The sequence below is a fragment of the Protomyctophum parallelum genome, assembly GCF_964188405.1.
Source record: "Protomyctophum parallelum genome assembly, chromosome: 9".
In the NCBI taxonomy this organism is placed as follows: Eukaryota; Metazoa; Chordata; class Actinopteri; order Myctophiformes; family Myctophidae; genus Protomyctophum; species Protomyctophum parallelum.
Window position 1 is genome coordinate 5,610,286 of NC_139706.1, and position 14,277 is coordinate 5,624,562.

General features: G+C 44.0%; 1 protein-coding gene across 1 annotated transcript in view; it reads left to right on the forward strand.

Annotated features, from left to right (window-relative positions):
• Positions 1-14,277, forward strand: part of LOC310864673 (calsyntenin-2-like) — a gene marked incomplete at both ends in the record, with an annotated part of 273,876 nt that overhangs the window by 240,604 nt on the left and 18,995 nt on the right. Inside the window, 3 exon segments of the mRNA XM_083773375.1 lie at positions 6,442-6,604; positions 10,049-10,215; positions 12,604-12,752. Of these exon segments, the coding sequence (XP_083629501.1) occupies positions 6,442-6,604; positions 10,049-10,215; positions 12,604-12,752 (479 nt within the window).

Sequence of the window (14,277 nt, forward strand, 5' to 3'; positions counted from 1 at the left end):
TTGTATATTTCTGACATATCTACGTCCATTCCGGCGATACTTGATATTTGTCTCCACCAGGCCGAAGGCATGTGGGGAGAGTATGTTTTGCACTCCGTCCGTCCGTCCGTGTGTCCGTGTGTCCGTCCGTGAACAGCTAATCTCAGCCACCGTTAACCCGGTCGATGCCAAATTTTGCACACACACTCCCTGGATGCCAACCATGAACCTCTGCCCCAAACTTTCCAGAACGGCCTGTTATAGCGCCACCAGGAGGCCGCTTTGTGCAAAACAAGTTTTTCGATGCCATATTTTGCACACACACTCCCTGGATGCCAACCATGAACCTCTGCCCCAAACTTTCCAGAACAGCCTGTTATAGCGCCACCAGGAGGCCGCTTTGTGCAAAACAAGTTTTTGCACAGTACACCTACAGATTTTGTCAAAACATCACGCAAATTGGTACACAGTCTCTCTAGAGCCATTCAACGAAACGGGTCTTTCAGATTTCTCAGACTCCATCCTGATTGGTTAAGATTGCCTTCCAAAGTTCACAGGAGTGCTCAGTTTCAAACAAAATGCTGCACATCATGAACACATCGCGTGATTTCCGTGAAATTGTGCACCCACATTCCCACTAGGCCCAGGACGAAATGCCACATGAACAATTTCAACTCAGCCTCAAGGTGGCGCTATAACTGGCCGAAAAGTGTTTTTACCTCTAACTGCACCGATCTGTGGATAACCTGGTGGAGACCTGTGCCCGGAAGGGCACTTTTTCTAGTTTCTCCTCATTTGGCCTCATCTCTGGTTATAAGCTGAATCTCGATAAAAGTGAGTTACTCCCATTAAACGCAGCCGCACGTAATTACCCGCTGAGCAATTTTCCATTTAAAATAGCTGTGAATGGTTTTAAATACCTTGGTATTCAGATTAGAGACAAGTTTGAAGATTTATTCAAATATAATTTTGGTACTTTACTGACTCGTTTCCAGGAAGATTTTGAACGGTGGTCTCTATTGCCTTTATCTCTTGCTGCACGGGTTAATTGTGCCAAGATAAATTCTCTCCCAAAGTTCTCTTATCTTGTCCAGTGCCTGCCCATCTTTCTCCCCCTCTCTTCTTTTGATAAAATTGATCGCATGATCTCAGAATTTATTTGGAATAAAAAAGTTCCCAGGATCAGTAAAACATTATTACAAAGACCCAAACCTCAGGGTGGGTTAGCCCTACCTAACTTTAGGTTTTATTACTGGGCAGCCAATCTTAGAATTTTGCAACATTGGCTGATGTTGGAGAAATCACCTTTACGTCCAACATGGATTGAGATGGAATCTTCCTCAGTAAGGCCTGCCTCGTTAACTGCTCTTATTCATACCCCTATTAGTTTTTCTCTTACCCCTTATTCTAAGAATATTATTGTCAAATCCACACTTAACCCTTGGACTGCCAGTCCCAATTCTTTTGTTTGGGTAACAAATTGGCATATTTTTAATTCATCGTTTTAACATACAAGAAAGATCTGGTGGATTGAAGAGATGTTTTTTTTTTTTCATTAATTGCAAATGTATTCTCTCGATTCGCCACCAGATGGCGGGAAAGCATCATTATGCTGATTTTGGCTAAAATAGACGGATCTTCCTAAGTCACTTCCGGTTCAACGATCAACAACATCCTGTAGTATTTTGACCCTAGTCAATAGCTTGGCTGGTCCGGATTGCTAAGCTAATGCTATATTTTTCATAACTAAGTCAAATTAACCTCAAATCAACCCCAAAAGATCGCAAAATATCAAATTTTTTACAGCGACGCACATAGAGACGGCGCGCGTGCACGATAGCGCACGATCACGCGGATTTCGGCCGTTTTTTGGTAAATTACATCCAACATTAGTGATATTAGCGAAAAAATATTAATTTTTGCTCTTTTGACCCCGCGATAACTGATATTGATTGTCATTCCGTTTTTTTCCATTAACGGGAGGTTTAGATTTTTCGATTAATTCCGTTTTTCCGTGAATTGTAGGCCAAGGGTTAAAATTTGGAATCAATTCAGGCGCCGCTTTGGTCTACAGGCCCAGGCCTTCCTTGCCCCAATAACAGCAAACCCTTTATTCCATCCATCTTTGAGTGATAATGCCTTCTCTTTATGGTCATCACTTACAAAGCTCAGTGATCTGTATATTGACAAGGTATTTGCCTCCTTTCAACAGCTGTCTGGGAAATATTCCCTTTCAAATCAACACTCCTTTCTATATCTTCAGATTCGCAGTTTTGTGCGTAGCCTTAACCCTGTATTTCCAAACCTTCCAGAGGCCACTGTGGTTGATTCCTTCTTAACTCCATTGTCGAGCACAAAGGGCCTAATATCGGTTATGTACAATTGTATTTTCTCTCTCTGCGGCCTACTTCAATAGAACATATTAAGAACAGATGGGAAGAGGATTTAGGAGAAGAAATCTCAGATGGTGATTGGGAAGATATTTTACGTCTTGTCCACTCTTCTTCCATTTGTGCGAGGCATGGGCTAATCCAATGCAAAATCATCCATCGTGTGCATTTCACTAAAGTTAGGTTATCCAAAATATATGGTGATATTGATCCCCTGTGTGATAGGTGTCGTTCGGCACCTGCCACGTATATACATATGTTTTGGTCATGCCCTTCTTTACGTAGGTATTGGACTAAGATCTTTGACACTATGTCGAGTAGTGTTAGGGTACCATTTGAACCAAATGTAATGACAGCTATTTTCGGAATCTCTTCCCCTGATCTGTTCCTGTCAAAATAGGAAGCTCACTTGGTGGCCTTTACCACTCTCTTAGCTAGGCGTCTAATTCTGATGAAATGGAAGTCCTCTGCTCCCCCAACCCATCTTCACTGGATTAGAGACGTACTCCACTTTATTAAATTAGAAAAAAAATTAGATGTACCCTGAGAGGCTCGGTATCCAAATTTGAGGACACATGGGGCCCCTTCCTCGCACTAGTAAATGACTTGCAGTTTCAAGATATTCCAGATTGAATGAGTTTAATCCTGGATTTGAGCATGCTAGATTCCCGACGTAGCTGGGTTGTTCAGTGTATTTATTATTAGGAGCCATGTGTGGATGCACTGCCACGTCCATTGTGTTTTGAAAGGGTGACCAATGACCATGCCATGTTGTCTTGTCTTGTCTTGTCTTGTCGTATGTTTGTCTTGTTTTTGTTTTAAAACTTGGTTCAGGTTATGTGGTTATCAATGTCGCTTCCATGTTAGCATAGGACTATGCAACTTTATATTTTATTTATTTTATTTTATTTGATGCTGCCACAATATTTTGTGTATGGTGCTCACAACATTTATATATGTACATGTTATTTCTTTGATATGTTCCGTATGGGTGTGTCACATATACTGTCATTTTGTTTGATTTACTGTATACCCTGAGTCTTGAATAAACAAAACAGTGAAAAAAAAAAAAAGAATAACTCTAGAGACACATCTACTTAGTCAAAATGTATCTCAATCCCGCCCTCTTTCTTTCGCTCTCTTTTACACACATAAACACACGAAACCACACACAGGCGACCTCCCACAAACACCCACACACAAGCACAGTCACCATTTACTGCACTACTGTAATAGCCTAATACATTTTGCACAGCCATTGGACCTGCCCATTATAATTGAGAACAGGAAAACAAGTGACCTCGTATACTTTATAAACTACCCAGGGAGTTGGCCTGGAATTGTCGGAAATGCCGGTAAGTATGGAGTAATATGGATGTAAATTCCTTTGTAAATCGGGCCCATTGTCTCTGAGTCACTGTCTGAGTAAAACAATAATAATAATAATAATAAAAGAATAAACGCAATGGTACCTGAGTTTACTGTCTGAGTTACTGAGGATGGAATTACAGCACTGGTCTTCCCTCCAGAGCAGAACTTCCCTGCTATTTAGAGAGTAGAGTGACCTACAGTATCCGTGGGTTCACAATGCACATGTGCACACTGCTTGCAATATAAACGAGAGAAAAGGTTCATGCAGTTTATTTTAAGCAGTTCATTTCAGCTCATACATTATTTTCAAATGACTCTCCTCTGTTAAGAATGAGGCTATGAATATGGTGAATCCATAGCCTCCAGTCCTTCTCTATTGTCTCTGTGCAATCTATTTCAGAGCTCTGATGCAAGACACACAGGACATGATGCAGTGTCTGTGTCATCATGCTTTTTAATAGGAGGTTTAAATTAAGAACATAATTAGTGATTATGGGCTGGTGATTATATAGTTGATAGTTTAAGATATTATGGAAGAGTCTTGGCACTACATCTCTGTCTGTCTGGACTCTGCATGGCTGCATGTCAGTCTTTACGTGTGCACAGCTGTAATGCACGTAAGAACCGAGAACCGTTCGCCCCACCGACTTCAAATTCGACACGCGTGTTCCACACCCCCACAGGGAGTGCAGTGTCCGGGCACTGCACACCCGGTCGGACCCACGGTTGTCCAGTACCGCCACAAAAGGCCTCTGCCCGGGCTCTGGCCACTGACCAGGCTCCACATATGGAGCTGGCCTGATCTGACATCACAACACTCCATATTTGGGCATGCTGGCCTGTTCTGACATCACAACAAGGGACACAGAGAGACAGATCCATAAATCCCCCATATATGGGCATAAAAGACAGATGACTGACAGACAGATGGGTGGAATGGTCACTCTGACACGGGTACAACGGGACAGAGAACTCCATATATAGGAACAAAGGGACACAGAGACACAGATGCCGAAATCTCCATATATTGACAAGGGTATACAACGGGTATTGCATAGCGGGTGGGTCATGGATCTCCAACTTCCATCGTTACAAGAACTCCATATATGGGCATAAAAGAGACAGATACAGTCATCTCCATATGCGCATAAAAGGTACACAGACAGATGGTTGCAACGGGTACTCCATATATGGAGCTGGCCTGTTCTGATATCTGCATATAGACTCCATATTTGGGCATGCCATGACAAAGAACTCCATATATGGGCATAAAAGGGACACAGACATAATAACGGGTTGGGGCATGCATTTCCAACTTGCATCGTTCCAAGTAGACCAGTGCCCAACAGGCACCGCTCTAGTAGCCTAAATGAAGAGACATTGCATGGCTTCGCATGCCCAAAATACTAGTTGCCCCCTGTCTTCTGAAACATTAGGCCATAATAATAACATTATTAATGCTGCTTGACACACTTCTCATGTGTTAATGCATTGCTTGTGTCTCCTCCAGTCCATTATTTTAACATCAATAAGACTGTTTGTATAGAAAAGCATGTGCTGTTAATTCGCATGAAGATTTAGGCTGATCTAGGATTAGATTACTGCACTCGCCTTTTGACCACACTATACAAGGTCATGGGTTCAATGAGTGTGCTAAGTACTGGGATCTGATGGTAGAAGTTGTGCTCGACCTCAGCAATCCATCTCCGATGGGTCTATAGCACATTGTGAAACAGGGATAGACTCCTGCACTCTGGCTGATAACTCTCCAACCTACAGTACTGTTTTAAATACATATAGTTATTGTAATAGTATTCAATAAATGCAAATAATAATATATAATATAATATATATAATAAAATATAAATAAATAATTAGATTATTTTTCAAGCCTATAGGTGACTGACGATATTTATATTGCCGGCATGTACACCAAAAAAACCTTGAGTGGACCTCTCAGCAGCATTCTTTATTATGCGTCTAGCAGCTGTGTGGTGTGATTACCGATACGCCAGATTGTGTATCTAACACCTCAATAGCAGAGGAAATGAAGTGCATGGATTAGAGCTATACCCATCTGCTGCACCAGAGCAGCACTGGCGCAGCAGTCATTAGACAGAGAACGGTTCAAGGCAAGCTCAGGTTTCAGGAGACAGGCCCGAGCCAACTTAGCAGCCCGACACGGGACTGCTGAAGTAAAGCTTAGTTTAAAAGTCGAGAGAGAGAGAGCGTAGAATAATGATCGTGTGCCTGGTCAAGCATAACGTAAGGCTACTGTAGGCTAACACAAGTTAAACCAGTTTCACAGCAGTTTGTTCAGCATGCTGTTTGAGTCACAGAGCAAAGCATTTAAAATGTGAGAGATGAGAGAGGAGAGGGAGGAAGGTTGACAGAACAGTTCCACTTTTGCCTGGCTGAACCCCTGGGAGCGGAAACGGAGTGGAGACTACAAAATACACTATGTATGACTTGTGTGTGCAAGGTACTCCTGCATGTGTGTGCGCGCCGTGCATGCCTGTGAGGGATGGCGATGGGGGCCAATGGCTGTTTAGTTTGTCCCTCTCTACTCTCTCGAAACAGAGAGGGACAACAAAACTATACGTATTGTAGGAGAGGCCAACAAAAAGAGAATGGTGGTACAACATGTATAGGCTAATCCTAAATCTCTCTTTCTCTCTCTCTCTCTCTCTCTCTCTCTCAGATCTGTGATAAGGAGTGGCATTACTATGTCATCAACGTGGAGTTTCCAGTGGTGACGCTCTATGTGGACGGTGCGACCTATGACCCCTACCTTGTGACTGACGACTGGCCCATCCACCCCTCCCAGATTGACGTACAGCTGACAGTGGGCGCCTGCTGGCAAGGTGATGGTGATGATGATGATGATGATGATGATGATGATGATGACATAATTGTATAGCCGGGGAGAAGTATGTAGCCTATTTAACCCATTCTGACCGGGCACCCATTTTGGTGTTGGCATCATGTTATGCTTTAGCTATTGAAAAATAGCAGATCTACAAGCTCATATCGCGCCACCGAGTGGCGCGATACGAGCTTGTAGGTCTGCTATTTTTGAAAAATCGAAGAGCGACTGACATTTCTAGAATCTGATCTCAGTTCAGAATGGGTTCATCAGACCCAGTGTTTGTCCAGTGGAAACCTCGTATGAATCTGATCTGGTCAGAATGGGTTAAACCCAAACCTCTGCAGTGGTGGGCAGGGACTTTCTAGTACTGCACCACCTGAGCGCTTTCTTATGCACAGCTTTTGATGTGTCTGAGCACGGAATGTGTTTGCAGCACGGAATGTGATGATTCGATTGGCGGATGTAATATGATGTATGACGATAACAGTGCCTCGGCCTCACTTCACACAGGTGTAATTTTTCAAAATGGATAACCAGCAGATGTTGGAGCTGTGTACTGTGAATTGATTGATTGATTGATTGATTGATTGATTGAATAGTTTATTGAACAATATGTAAAAGCAGCAACAGATCTACAGTACACTCAGTTCAAAAGGGATAGCACCAAAGAAGGTCCCTTACGGTCTTGTTTCTAGGCAATTGAAATAGGAAGAATAAACACCATTCTGGTGCTTTGATAGCCAAAAGGTTACAATGAATGGGCTCAATGATGCTTGGCTCTTAGATAACGGGCTCAACATATATCTTTTCTACGGGGTCATTTGGTGTCCCTTTCATCGGCAATGATTTTTCTCCGTCCCTGCTTTTCTTTCTCTTTCACTGAGCGCTCCAAACCAATCAAAGGATTAGACGATCCCTGCATAGAAAAGGAAGTTCAGAGGCTATTACTCCTCCTCTAACAGGGAGGCTAAGCCTCAATAAAGACTTATAAAGACCATCCCGCCATATCTTCACACAAGCCATTAGCCCTATAGCAGATTGCCTATATTCATAAGGCTCTGGGTGCAGTGACACGGTGGTCGCTAGTGTGCCTTTATCCCATTCTGAACGGGCACCCATTTTGGTGTCAGCATCATGTTATGCTTTATCTATTGAAAAATAGCAGATCTACAAGCTCATATCGCGCCACCGAGTGGCGCGATACGAGCTTGTAGGTCTGCTATTTTTGAAAAATCGAAGAGCGACTGACATTTCTAGAATCTGATCTCAGGTCAGAATGGGTTCATCAGAACCAGTGTGTGTCCAGTGGAAACCGCGTATGAATCTGATCTCAGGTCAGAGTGGGTTATACTGAGCATGGAAAATATTAAAAAAGATGAGTGGGCTGCAGGGACATGAGAGAGAATACAACGTGGTTTATAATCATCTGTCGACTGTCGCTGTGCTGTGATGTTGTTGACGCGTCGCCCGACTGAATCCCCCCAGGTGCTGGAGTGTGTGTTTGTTTGTTTATGCTCTCTAGATCGTCTGATGAAATGGTTGGCCGGCATTGGCTGCTCCTCCTAACCCTCAGGGGAATAATGTGCTCACTACTGTGCTGTTTTCCAGCAGTCAGCCTGTGTTTACCCACATGTGGAGTGGTACTGTGAACTAAGTAACAGCAGGAGAGTGAAGGATCGCCGAGTGGAAGAGTGAGGCACTCTGGTTTAATTCAATCAAAATTGAGGCCACGGGGCATCAAAATGTTTTTACTGTAGATCGTCGAGATCGGGACTCGAACCCCCGGCACGCTGTCACAGGCATGGGCTTATATGTGGCATGCACCTGGACCGTTAGGCCAGCAGGCACCCCGATCTTAACCCATTCTGACCTGAGATCAGATTCATACGAGGTTTCCGCCGGACACACACTGGTCTGACTAACCCATTCTGACCTGAGATCAGATTCTAAAAAAATGTCAGTCGTTCTTCGATTTTTCAAAAAATAGCAGACCTACAAGCTCGTATCGCGCCACTCGGTGGCGCGATATGAGCTTGTAGATCTGCTATTTTTCAATAGCTAAAGCATAACATGATGCCAACACCAAAATGGGTGCCCGTTCAGAATGGGTTAAACAATTTTTAACAGCACTTTGAATTCTGTCACATGTAATTGGTTTCGTGAGACGTGGCCAAAGCATTTCCGGGGGTCCCCCCAGCCAAAAGAACGTTGAGAACCCCTGCCCCTAGAGGGCGCTCGCACACCACAGGGGGTGCACAGACATACCACAGTTTGGGAACCCCTGCCCTACAGCATTGCCTGTGCGCATTTTATAAATGGCTGGATTAAATGGAAACATTGGTCTTGGTCGTCCTACAGCAACTAGTGTTAAAAGCCTCTAGGATCGGCCCAGGCCGTAGCGTAACGGTCTGGGCACCGGACTGGTGATCCAGTCGCGGTGTGCCGCGGGTTCGACTCCCGGACCCGACACGGCCTTTACCGCATGTCATCCCCCCATCTCTCTCCCGTTTCCTGTCAGCCTACTATCTGTCCCTTAAAAAATCAATAAAAGGCGTAAGCCGCAAAAAATATCTTAAAAAAAAAAAAAAAAAAAAGCCTCTAGGATCAAAGAGTATACAATACATCTGACCTCTTGAAGGCAGTTGCTGGCTGAGATGAAAGAATAGAAAGCATAGAGACAGTGATCTTCAGACTCAAACGTTCACTCTCAATTGAAATCAAAATAAACTGAAAGGGAGAAAACAACAACGGTGTGTCTTCTTTGTACTCTTTTGTCAAAAGGCCTCTAGCCCAACAAGAACATTACCGCTCTCAGCTTACACATCTGAAGCCTTCTGTGTTTTGGATTCTCACTTGGCAAGTACAGTATAGTTCAAAGAGTTCATGACTTGCCCCTGGTGTGCAGGAGTGGTTCGCTTTGAACAAAATGTCTCAAATCATGAACGCAGCCAATCCACTCAAGTTCCTATACTTACAGTAGGCTTTGTGCTATGTGAAAATGACTTCACACTTGATTTCCTCCTCTTTCTATGTCTCTGTTTCTTCCTAAAATGCACGGCCCTATCCCATTTCTGCATAGCAGCTACTGTAAAAAAAAGAATTCCCCCCCTTTTTTTTCTTTTTTCCTTACTTCCTCAACCTGCTGTTGCTGCTATGACATATATTTATGTTGAATGTGGTGAACTACTGTATTCTCACTTTTGTATTCTATTACCCAGGTTGATGCAGCACAACGACAACAAATACCTTGGAGCTTGCACAATGTCAGTCAAGAGCTGACAATGTAAATGTGTGTGTGTGTGTGTGTGTGTGTGTGTGTGTGTGTGTGTGTGTGTGTGTGTGTGTGTGTGTGTGTGTGTGTGTGTGTGTGTGTGTGTGTGTGTGTGTGTGTGTGTGTGTGTGCGTGTGTGTGTGTGTGTGTGTGTGCGTGTGCGTGCAGGTGGAGAGGTGACCAAACCGCGGTTCACGCAGTATTTTCGTGGCAGCCTGTCAGGTCTGACCATCCGTCCAGGAAAGATCGAGAGTCAGAAGGTCATCTCCTGTCTGCAGGCCTGCAAGGAGGGCCTGGACATCAACTCACTGGAGAGCCTGGACAAGAGCATCAAGGTATACACATGCTGTACGCACACAGGCATACCGATACAATGCTTTGATCTATATCCTATTGATTATAGAAGCTCTATAGCTTTCTCAGAACTAAATCACCAGTACAGTACGTTCAAAAGTATACACACATGCATCCACTATACTGGCATGTATATGGGCACACACGTGCATATAAAGACGCACGCACGCACGCACGCACGGTCGCACGCACGCACACACACACACACACACACACACACTAAGGCTGTCCCCGAACATTCAGGGTTCGAATGTTCGCTCGTTAAGGTTGCCACTCGAATCTTAATTTATGGCCTTGAACCATTCGTTTTTTTACTTTATTATTATAATGTTTTAAATATTTTTTTATTTTTTTACTCGGCGAGAATGCGATATGCATATGTTCATGTTGTGTTTACAATAATTTGAAAGTCCTGCAGAAGGCAGAAGAGACAAACACATAGTGACACACACACACACACACACACACACACACACACACACACACACACACACACACACACACACACACACTCAATGCGCTTCTGAGAGTAGCCTACACAGGTGGAACAAATTAATGAAAGAGAGACAGCTAACGAGCAACTAGCAAGGCAAGCTACACTCTAGTTTTAGCTGCCTGCCAGCAACTCGTTCAACTATGGCTCATTTTTATGGAATGATGAGCTTGCATCAGGGACGTATGCTGACCATTTGGTTGCCCTACTCGTAGGATATTTGTGCTGCCCCCCTCCCGACGACAGTACTGCTAGCCTATTCCTCATGCAGATCGGCTATTTGCGCTGTTTGCGAGGACGCACACACGGCCGCTCGCAGCAGCGGAGCACATGTCACTGTCAGAGCCACTAGACGCTTTGTGTGTGTGTGTGTGTGTGTGTGTGTGTTGGGAGAGAGAGAGAGAGGGGGAGACGCGCTGCGCTCTGATCATGTTCAAGACGGATATCTCGTGTTGTCATTATAGTGTATTAAAAGTAAAGACGGTTGTATCCACACTCAAAATGCACACCTTCCCGGTCGGCCAACCCGGTAGTAGCCTGAGCTAACGTGTTAGGTTTCTGGTCTAGAGGGGTGGGTCGCGGCTCAGATTTGCGCGCGCCCTGATTGGATCTCATCGATCTGTCCGTCACCCCCGGCCCCTCCTCTCCCCCCTAGTGCAGCGCTACGTCACATCATTTGGAGCGACGCCCACCCGGAAGGGTTGACTCCCACTTTTAGACCAGAGCGGCCAATGCGTTCCTCCAGGCTTTACATTTTTGCACCAACAAAAATGAAAGCCTGGTACTGAGGCTAACCCGGTAGCAACCCTCACCAACCCCTGATGAACTTAACCATTATTTCACTGATAGTCTATGCAACGTCGCCCCGGAGGATCCATTCATGAATTGCAGCCTGGTTAAAAGCACACTTAATTAGAACCAATTAACCAAATGGTTCGGATGTTCGCTCGGAAATTCCTGCAAATGTTCTAGTCCTAAAAACAGGGCTATGGTACAGCCTGTGTGTGTGTCACACACACACACACACACACACACACACACACACACACACACACACACACACACACACACACACACACACACACACACACACACACACACACACACACACACACACACACACACACACTTTAATCCATATCACAATTGACAGCAAGGATGGATGGAACTTTTGGAGAGCTTCCTTAAATAAATCACCAATCAGCTCTCTCTCTCTCTCTCTCTCTCTCTCTCTCTGCTCTCTCTTATCCCTTTGGCTCAGCTCATCAGTCTCTGATGATGGATGGAGGTGTATTTCTCTGTCTCTCTCTCTCTCTTTGTCCTCTGCTGCTCGCCTCACTGATCTGTCTCTCTCTGTGTGTGTGTGTGTGTGTGTGTGTGTGTGTGTGTGTGTGTGTGTGTGTGTGTGTGTGTGTGTGTGTGTGTGTGTGTGTGTGTGTGTGTGTGTGTGTGCGTGCGTGCGTGCAGCAGATCTATAAGCGAGCAGATCTACAAGGTCATAGCGCACCACTTACAAGCTACGAGCTTGTAGGTCTGCTATTTTTGAAAAATCGAAGAACGACTAACACAGAAACATAGCATTTTCAGAAAACTGTCAGGATTTAGAAGACATTTTTATAGAATCTGATCTCAGGTCAAAATGGGTTAAAGACATGCATTGTTTGACAGCATTAAAGAAAACACAAAGTAGTTCATAGTATACTGTAGGAATACTAACATAATGAATCATACTGTATGTGCACGCTTCGATTGCTTCGTTGTTCCAACTGATCAGTGTTATTGCTTTCATGCAAGAAAGCACGTGCGTTTTCATGAGCCTCAATATGCCTCTATTCCCCCCTCTATGTCCCTCTCTCTCTACCCGTCTCTCCCTCAGTTCCATTTTAACCCCGCCCAGTCCATCCTGGTGATGGAGGGCGAGGACTTGGACAACATGAATGCCGCTCTGAGGAAGGTGTCCTACATCAATTCTCGTCAGTTCCCGACGCCTGGCATCAGACACCTGCACATCTCCACTGCAGTACAGTAAGAACACTATAGCATTAACGTTGTCTGACATACCTACTGTATCTCTTTAAAGGTACTGTACAGGTATAGAAACCTATAGCACTATACCTGCAGTATCTCTTTAAGGTTAAGACACGAAACCTACCATTATACCCATATTTTACAGTACAGTTAGAGACATAGCATTGTGGGGTTTATAATGCCCCCAAATTTTTTATGGTTAACCCATTCTGACCTGAGATCAGATTCATACGAGGTTTCCACTGGACACACACTGGTCTGATTAACCCATTCTGACCTGAGATCAGATTCTAAAAAATGTCAGTCGTTCTTCGATTTTTCAAAAAATAGCAGACCTACAAGCTCGTAGAGCGCCACTCGGTGGCGCGCTATGAGCTTGTAGATCTGCTATTTTTCAATAGCTAAAGCATAACATGATGCTATAACACCAAAATGGGTGCCCGGTCAGAATGGGTTAAAGGGTATTTATTAAATATAGTCCAATATAATTCAACATTCAAATGTTTTATGGTCATGATGTTTTCAGGCTTAAAATAATTACTACACAATGACATAATTCAGAACTTTGGGTGGGTCTCTCCAAACCTATTTCGGCCGGTCTTGCACCTCAGAGATGTTATGACTCTCAGCTCAGCTGGAGCAATTGGTTAGAAGTTGGTCAGACGTTCAAGGTGGGCGTAATGTATTTATTGCTGTTTCCGCATTCAATCCAAGGCTTTATTCTTCCACCAGTGAAAGCACTATAGCGATATTTTTTTGAGGGGCGCTAGCCCCTCCTATGCCCAGTTTTCTGGGTTGGTGTAAACACAAACATTGGTTTGATTGGGGCTAACATTGGTGGCTGATCACCTCATAGCGATGATTTGATTGGCTGAGCAAAGTACACACTGAAGATAAAAGTGAGTGCAGAAAAGTGAAGATGGAAAGGTGAGGACACAAATTGTGATTAGCCAGAATGAGATGATGTATGATGATGTTTTAACCCATTCTGACCTGAGATCAGATTAAAAAAATGTCTATTACATCCTGACAGTTTCATTATTAACCCATTCTGACCTGAGATCAGATTAAAAAAATGTCAGTCGTTCTTCGATTTTTCAAAAATAGCAGACCTACAAGCTCGTATCGCGCCACTCGGTGGCGCGATATGAGCTTGTAGATCTGCTATTTTTCAATAGCTAAAGCATAACATGATGCTGACACCAAAATGGGTGCCCATTCAGAATGGGTTAAATTGTGATTAGCCAGAATGAGATGATGTATGATGATGTTTTAATAGACGTTGAATGAGGAGAGGTACTATAGTCTCAAGAGCCAACCTCCACGAGGTACACAAATCCAATAGTGACCATGGATCAACACAACCTGTCTCAATAAATCGCAAAACCTCCTAAAAACACTTCTTCCAGTTCTGAATGTATATACAGTGGCTGGAGAGAGAGACCGACGGCTGCGGGCCGCAGTGTTGCTATTTCATTGGGAAGATTACTGAGTGGGCGGGGTCTGGTGTTCAGAACTCAGA